The sequence below is a fragment of the Cebus imitator genome, unplaced genomic scaffold (assembly GCF_001604975.1).
Source record: "Cebus imitator isolate Cc_AM_T3 unplaced genomic scaffold, Cebus_imitator-1.0 Scaffold170, whole genome shotgun sequence".
Classification (NCBI taxonomy): domain Eukaryota; kingdom Metazoa; phylum Chordata; class Mammalia; order Primates; family Cebidae; genus Cebus; species Cebus imitator.
Window position 1 is genome coordinate 1,174,624 of NW_016107485.1, and position 8,538 is coordinate 1,183,161.

Below are 8,538 nucleotides of genomic sequence, written 5' to 3' on the forward strand. Positions count from 1 at the left end.
CCATCTGCATAGCAAAAGCTTTTCCTATGCCAGGAACAGGTGGAGCAGAATAGCTTTCACATGTCTTGGCTAGACCCCCAGAGAGAAGGGGCTGCAAGGTGACTCATCCTCTGCTATGTGTGTAAGATTTTTGTTTTGTTTTTTGTTTTTTGAAACAGATTCTCACTCTGTCTCCCAGGCTGGAGTGCAGTGGTGTGATCTCAGCTCACTTCAACCTCTGCCTCCCAGGTTCAAGCCATTCTCCTGCCTGAGCCTCCTGAGTAACTGGGACTGCAGGTGTGCCCCACCACACCTCGCTAGTTTTTGTATTTTTAGTAGAGATGGGGTTTCACCATGTTGGCCAGGCTGATCTTGGACTCCTGGCCTCTAGTGATCCACCTGCCTCGGCCTCCCAAAGTTCTGGGATTACAGGCATGAGCCACCCCACCCAATGTGTGTGAGATTTTATGAAAACCTGCGGGTGATTCAGGCTCAGTAACCACCAGATTCCATCCCTGTGGTTCACCCAACACCTGCAGCAGGGAGAGGTCAGAACCAAAGCCTGCAATATAACCCAGAGTGGCAGGCAAGCCCCTGTGAATCATGCACTGGTCCAGGAAAGCAACACATCTTCACCTGCTCTGTGTTGCCTAGCACTTGGCAGCTGTCAGCAAATTCTATGGGCAAAAGGGAGGAAAGGAGGAGGAGGAGGACCATGGGGAGCCAGCCCTAATGAACAGAATCAGTATCTCTGACCTTCTGACCTCACACTGCCAGCATGCTTCCCTGCTGGGGAGCTTTTTAGAGCTTTTTACTCTGATGAAGTGAAGAGAAGATTCCTTTATGGAATAGATTGGTGATGCCTATCTTGTACTGATGGTTGTGTTTACATAATAATTTTCAATAGCTAAATAAGGGTTATCTCTCTAGTTCCTTCAAGAAAAACAGAATGACTCCGAATAAAGAAAAAAAAAGCATTTGAGTATAAGATAGGTGTTTAGCAGTTCTGAGAGAGAGGAAGGCTATCAAGACACAGGTGCAAAGGAGAGTAAGTGGGCAGAGGTTCCCAGCGCTGTGGTCTCCAGCAGACTCTTGATAATCCTTTGCCAAAAAGAAGCCCTGCTCATACCGTCCCCTCTTCTCACCTCTGGCCAGGCTCATGCAGGAGCATCAGAGCTATCAAGTTTGGGTGAGTTGGCCAGCAGCCATGAAGGACTGTACAGGAGGGAGGGCGCATGCAGATCCTCATGGCACCCCCAACCCAGCCCCTTCTTACCTCCCTCTTGCTCCTCATAAACAGAGAGAAGACCAGAGAGAAAGAGAGAGATCAGAGATCAGAAGTTGAGCAGTGGGGCCCAGTTTTTTTTTTTTTTTTTTTTTTTTTTTTTTGTGACGGAGTTTCGCTCTTGTTACCCAGGCTGGAGTGCAATGGCGCGATCTCGGGTCACCGCAACCTCTGTTTCCTGGGTTCAGGCAATTCTCCTGCCTCAGCCTCCTAAGTAGCTGGGATTACAGGCACGCACCACCATGCCCAGCTAATTTTTTGTATTTTTAGTAGAGACGGGGTTTCACCATGTTGACCAGGATGGTCTCGATCTCTTGACCTCNCAGGCAATTCTCCTGCCTCAGCCTCCTGAGTAGCTGGGATTACAGGCACGCGCCACCATGCCCAGCTAATTTTTTGTATTTTTAGTAGAGACGGTGTTTCACCATGTTGACCAGGATGGTCTCGATCTCTTGACCTCGTGATCCACCCACCTCGGCCTCCCAAAGTGCTGGGATTACAGGCTTGAGCCACCGCGCCCGGCCGGGGCCCAGTTTTTACAGTCTGTTCTTGCATGTATATATACCATAATGAGGTGAAAGGAACAAATTGTTGTAAAACAGTGCCCTGAGTCTCAGACACCATTGTGTTTAGTTCACCTCTCCACATATTGTATTACAGGCCTACAAATGAGAGAGCTCTTGGGAGGTGGTCTAGTTTCATCTGCTACCATCAGAAGATTAAAAGGCCAGAGGGGTATCCAGGAGAAAGAGAACATAGCTCAGGCTGTAGGAGAAGAGCATCTCAGACATGGATACTGATGGGGAGGGCTTGTGATTCTTGCAGGGAATGATCTTAGGGCTTCATTGAGCTGAAAATAACCTGGCTCATCAGTGATGTTAAACTGCCTCTAAATTCTTTGGTGATGAGCCAACTTTGTCATTTGAAGTCACCTGGAGCTTCCCAGTACATTCCTGCACTCTTTCTACCACTGTAATGTTAAATGAATAAAGCAAACCTTTAGGAAAAATAAGGTTTGGTTAAAGTTGTTAAAACATACACAGGCAGGAGTCTTCCCTGCCCCACCTCCCAAACTGGTCACTCTGTTTTGCTATCCCCTCCCAGGGCCTGGCCTGGTGCAGCGATTCCGGCCGGACTTCAAACGGAAGTTTGCAGACTTCTTTGAAGATGACACCATATCAGAGTATATCTACCACTGCAATGCACAGAATCCCAGGTGAGGGCAGCTCCCCGGGCCAGCTTGGGACAGACAGTTAGGAGATAAAATTCTTAGCTGCTGGAGTTCTGGGCTTTATTTCTTCTCCAACAAAGTTCTGACTCAGGGAAACACAGGCACTAGCAAGCCTGATCATTTCCAGAGAGTTCCCCAGGGATAGACACAAAGGAATATAGCAGGTAATAGATTAATTAAACATGCTACCCATCTCTAGAGGAAGGCCCTTTCTATTCCCTACAGGTATGCAGTTGGCCTGATGAGCAACAGTCTGGAAAAAAAAAAAAATATATATATATATATACATACACACACACACACACACACACACACACACATATGTATACATACATACATGTATGTATGTATATTTGTTTTTGTTTTTTAAGACAAGTTTTGCTCTGTTGCCTAGGTTGGAGTACAATGACGCAATCTTGGCTCACTGCAACCTCCACCTCCCGGGTTCTAGCAATTCTCCTGCTTCAGCTTCCCTAGTAGCTGGGATTACAGGTGCCTGCCACCACACCCAGCTAATTTTTTGTATTTTTAATAAAGACGGGATTTCACTATGTTGGCCAGGCTGGTCTCCAACTCCTGGCCTCAGGCAATCCACCTGCCTCAGCCTCCCAAAGTGCTGGGATTATAGGCATGAGCCACCACAACTGGCTGAAAATATTAATATTTTAAAAGATTTTTTTGACTGAAAGAGTGATACAAACATGGTATTTTTTTTCTTTTTTAGGTCAAAAATAATTAGCAAAAGCATAATATTTTTCAAAAGAAAAAGAAGTCTTCTGTCCCAGACCTGTAGTCCCTACATTTCCTTATTATTTCCAGTCTAAAATAGCACGTGTGCCATTTCTTCAGAGGGCCTCCTTGTACATATTCCTTTTTACACACATTTGACTGTATCTGTTGAACACATTACTACAAATAGAATTTCTCAAAGAGCATGCATTTTAAAATTTAATTACATGCACTTGAAATGCCTTATCATTGAGACAAAAATTTCTTTGCATCTTTTGGAGATTTGGGGTGTCCTGAGAACTTTGAAAAGTTCCTATCTGGGGCTGCTTATTTACACAGCAGGCACCACAAGCCCAGCAACCTGCAGTCTTGGCAATGTGGATGGCCAGGGCAGAGTCAGGGAGGTGATCGTCCCCTGGGGAAGTACCCTGTGACTGGCTGATACCACAAGGCCATGTTGGTGACACCCCAAGCTGCTGGGAGGCATCTCAGCAAAGGCAAGCTTACTTCCCTCCCCTTTTCTAGGGCTGTCCAAGTCACTTGTGAGCCCAAAGCCATGAGAAAGGCAGAGATTTGCATTCCAGCAGTACAGTCTGAACATTTACCTCAAACCCAGACAGCTTTTGGCAGCATGTGAGCTGTCTGTCCAGCATTCCACATGAGCTAAGCTAATTGAAGAACCTTGATTAAACAGTAGTATAGAAACTCTCAGCTCAGCAGTCAAATCAGATTCCCCTGTCTTCCTGCCCTTGGCCCTTTTCTCAGGCCCCTTGGGCTCAATGACCATCTCATATGCATCTGAGGCCCCACAGGCCCAACCCTAGCCTTTTCTCCAGAACCTTCCCCATCCCAGACCTAGTTCTATACAATGTCCTCCCAACCTAAGCCCCAGGGTGTATCATTCACATCCCAGAGGAAGCAAAGGTGACATTAGTCACAACGAGCTCCCTCACTCCCAAACACCATCACTTAATTTTGTAACTCCCTGAGTTTTTTGACTTTGTAACCCTGACAAGCTCATGGTAACTTTTATCATTTCCTCGGGAAACAAGACATTTGACCAATATGTTTGGGGGTATATACTTCACCTCACCTCAACTTAGGTGCTTTGTACATATTTTTATTTTCCTAATGGTGTCCTAGTGAAGTGGGTATATAGAGTATTATACCCACTTCACTAGGACACCATTAGGAAAATAAAAATACATGTACATTTATAGATGAGGAAATTAAAGTATATTCTGGTTGCATGACTTGGTAAGAAAACACAGCTGAGGATTTGAATTCATTTGACTCCAAATTCCATGCTTTTTCTACTATGCTGCAATATCTCAAGGAAAAATCATCTATTTCTGGTGGCCTGGACAAAACTCAGGTTCCTGTTCATCTGTACATGTAAAAGAGAATGCAGATCTAACTGCACTAAACAGGCCAAGCCTAAGAGGCAGCAGTGTCCCCAGCATGCCCTATCTTCAGCAGAAGCCGCAGACCAGCCCAGAAAGCTGGCTCTGTTCCAGCCTCATGGACACCTCATGATATGGCCTCAGTTCGTTCTACCTGAGCAAATGACCAGGGAGTGAAGTAGATTACATTGGCATTTGTTATTTCTTGCTTAACAGAAACTGCTGCTCCCCCAGTCCTTGGAAGACTGATGTTTTTAATTCCAGAGTCTTCTCAGGAAGCCCTTGTTACTATCATAGTACTCTCTTAAGCGTTCACCTCAGATGAACTCCTGACTGTCTCCCTCAACCTCCAACAGACTAAATTCCCAGGCTGTGTTTTTATAGCACTCAACCACCTTTTCATCCTTCTTGGGAAATTTTAAGTTTCTTTTTTTTTTGAGACGGAGGCTCACTGTGTCACCCAGGCTAAAGTGCAGTGGCACAATCTTGGCTCACTGCAACCTCCATCTCCCAGGCTCAAGCGAATCTCCTGCCTCAGCCTCCTGAGTACCTGGGATTACAGGTACCACCACACCGACCTAATTTTTGGATTACAGTACACCACCACACTGATCTAATTTTTGTATTTTTAGTAGAGACAGGGTCTCACCATGTTGGCCAGGCTGGTCTTGAACTCCTGACCGCAAATGATCCACTGTCCTCAGCCTCCCAAAGTGCTGGGATTAGAGGTGTGAGCCATCACACCCGGCCCAGGAAATTTTAAGTTAAATAATAATTAATCATATGATTAGTTACTTAATGCCTACCTCTCTAAAGCATGAGCTAAAGTGTGTGAGCTCCAGGAGGGGCAGCACCCTGTGTTTCTTGTTCATATGTCCCTTTCCCAGCCCAGGGCATGACAGATAATATTTGTTGAATAAATAATCCATTTCATTCTCGGACAGTTTGTATTACCATGGGCTTTTTCACAAGTGTTCCTCCAAACTCTTCTGTGATGAGACCTCTGGAATTTTGGTCATCTCCTAATCTTACCAATATTTAATGAGCCCAGTGTAGGGCTCTGACAGGAATACAAAGATGACTAAGACTCTGCCTCAGCCTCTGAAGAGACCAACAAGTTGACATATTCTGCTGTTTATTGAAGTTTACTGCTGTTTTGTTTCTGACAGTGGTGAGACAGCATTCAAAGCCATGATGGAGTCCTTTGGCTGGGCCCGGCGCCCCATGCTGGAGCGAATTCACTTGATTCGAAAAGATGTGCCCATCACCATGATCTATGGGGCCAACACCTGGATAGATACCAGTACGGGAAAAAAGGTGAAGATGCAGCGGCCGGATTCCTATGTCCGAGACTTGGTATGTTCCACCACCAAGGAGTGGAAATGATGCCGTGAATCAAATGCCAGCACATGTTGATTGACTGAGAGTGAATCAGCTCTCAGCCTTGGGGTAGGGATGGGTGATTGAGGAGAAAGAGGAATGGACAGACTGAGATAGGGCAGTAGATTTGAGAAGTTTGGAAACTCTCTTTGTAATATCTTAATTAGAGGCTTCCTACTTTTAGCCCAGTTAGGCTAAAAGGCTAGTTCTGGTCTAGTAGCCAGGCACCTGCTGCTGCTCCAGCCCCCATGTAGTTCCTACCCCAAAGCCAGAGCCATGGGCAGTGGAGTGAATAGTAGAGGCTCCCACCATACCTCCTCCCTTTTTTCTAACCCCTCTCTGCCATGTGCCAATGAGTGTGCTGAATGAGGCTGGGTGCCAACCATGGGCCAGGTTTACTGGACCTTTGGATTAAATGAGCAGATCAGTAGTGGGGCTAACATGGAAGGAAAGATACAGTGAATGTCCACCACATAAGTAAAGTGGGATATGGGGATTCATTGGCTGTCAAAGGAAAATACCAAGATCCGAGGGAGAAACGTGGAGTATTATTTCTGATAAGAGCTCATGGGTGTCAGGCAAGCAAGTCTAAGGGGAAAAGAAATAGTGTGACAGCTTTCCAGCACCAGGAATAAAGGGCCATGCCACCCCTGCGGGTCCTCTCTCCACAGGAGATTGAGGGTGCATCTCACCACGTCTATGCTGACCAGCCACATATCTTCAATGCTGTGGTGGAGGAGATCTGTGACTCAGTTGACTGAGCCAATCTCTGAAGAGGAAGAGGAGAAAGCCAGAGTTGCTCCTGCCTCCCTGTCTGCTTACTCACCTACTCTGTCCTTTCCTCACCAACTAACATGTGCCAGCCAGGCAGAGTCTTGGGCTGTTCCCGGAACAGGACCACAGTGAAAAGAACACTGCTGACCCCACGCTGAGAGCTGAAGGCAGAAGCCACAAGAGGCCTTGAGCGCCCCACCCTGGGGAAGAACATAAAGGGTTACCAATGCCACCCCATCCACTCCTTGCCAAGTGTTACCCAGATGGTGGAGGATGTGAAGGGATTGCACTGAGCCGCATTCGGTCTCTCTGCGGCCTTTCTTCCTCTGGGCAAAAAGGGCTTCCAGTTGCCTTTCCTAGCTCTGCAGTGTTTGTGGGGATAGGTTCTGTGCAAGAACACCTTCCTCCTCCATCCCCCATTTCCTCCTCCATCCAGGGTCTGGTTAACTGCCAAGAGCAGGTCCTAGAGTTCCCTTCACCTGCAGAGCCCTTTCCATGACCTAAAAGCTCCTTATCCAAAGCCCTCATTGACAGAAGTGGAAATAGGCCAAGGCGGGACATGGCTGGACCATGGTTATATAGCTCTGTGTGATACAAGTTCTGGCAGAGATAAGGCGAGAGCCCAGGTTTGCCAACATCCCGTTGCACACTTGATTTGCTAAGGCTCGAGACAGGCACCATTGCCATGGGGCTGGTCCTGGTCACTGGCCAAGGATAAGCCAGTCCCTGCCCCACTTTCTAGCCCCACTTTGCAGGGTGCTGTTGTCCTGCCTGTGTCAGCCCTGGCTGCCTAAACTAGGGACACTCAAGTGCTTCCTTCCTTGCCCCATCTTCCTCCCAAATAGAGGCCTCTGAGCCTCCCCTGTGCCTTGGGCCCTAAAGCCCCAAATGTAGTATAGAGCAAGGGTGGTTCCTGGTGGAGAAAAGTGGAAAGGCCCTTCACCCCCAGGGCCATGTCTGGGTTCTCCATGCCTATCAGTCTCTGCAGTTTTTCTACCTGCCCCCAGAGCTGAGACCACCTGCAAGCCCCTGCCCATGGTCCAGTGGGGAGCTTCCAGCTACCAGTTCCCTGTCCTCATCAGCCACAGGGTGGTTCCCACTGCATGACCCTGTATCCCTACCATCTGTCTCCATGGTTTCCAGCTCAGTCCACCCCGACCGACCTGTCAGCCCTCTCCCAGGGAGCTTTTTCAGGGGTTCTGGGCAGTAGGCTGGGCCTGGCCTCGGAACCTTGCAGCTCCTGCCTGCTCCTTCACTTTCGTAAAACCAACCCTTTCACCAGAATGGTATTAACTCCTGGTGCTTTGTACTACTGGTCCAGCTGCCCTGGGCTTCTTTTCTATATTAATAAAGAAATGAGTAAAAACTGCTGGTAGTTATAATGTTTAAAACTGCTCTGGGACCGGGCACGGTGGCTCACGCCTGTAATCCCAGCACTTTGGGAGGCCAAGGTGGGTGGATCACGAGGTCAAGAGATCAAGACCATCCTGGTCAACATGGTGAAACCCCGTCTCTGCTAAAAATACAAAACATTAGCTGGGCATGGTGGCGCGTGCCTGTAATCCCAGCTACTCAGGAGGCTGAGGCAGGAGAATTGCCTGAACCCAGGAGGTGGAGGTTGCGGTGAGCCGAGATCGCGCCCTTGCACTCCAGTCTGGGTAACGAGCAAAATTCCGACTGAAAAAAAAAAGAAAAAAGCTGCTCTGACAAGAGCACTAGTGGTGCTGAATTCACAACAGCCTGTGTGATGTCTGAGA

General features: G+C 47.7%; 1 protein-coding gene across 2 annotated transcripts in view; it reads left to right on the forward strand.

The window, feature by feature from the left end:
- Window positions 1–8,149, forward strand: part of ABHD4 (abhydrolase domain containing 4, N-acyl phospholipase B) — a 14,381-nt gene extending 6,232 nt beyond the window's left edge. For both annotated transcript variants that reach the window (XM_017544609.2, XM_017544610.2), the window contains exons 5-7: window positions 2,369–2,480; window positions 5,797–5,983; window positions 6,679–8,149. In XM_017544609.2, coding sequence (XP_017400098.1) covers window positions 2,369–2,480; window positions 5,797–5,983; window positions 6,679–6,768 — 389 coding nt within the window. In that variant the 3' untranslated portion in view covers window positions 6,769–8,149. The remainder of the gene's footprint in view (window positions 1–2,368; window positions 2,481–5,796; window positions 5,984–6,678) is intronic.
- The last annotated feature ends 389 nt before the right edge of the window (window positions 8,150–8,538 follow it).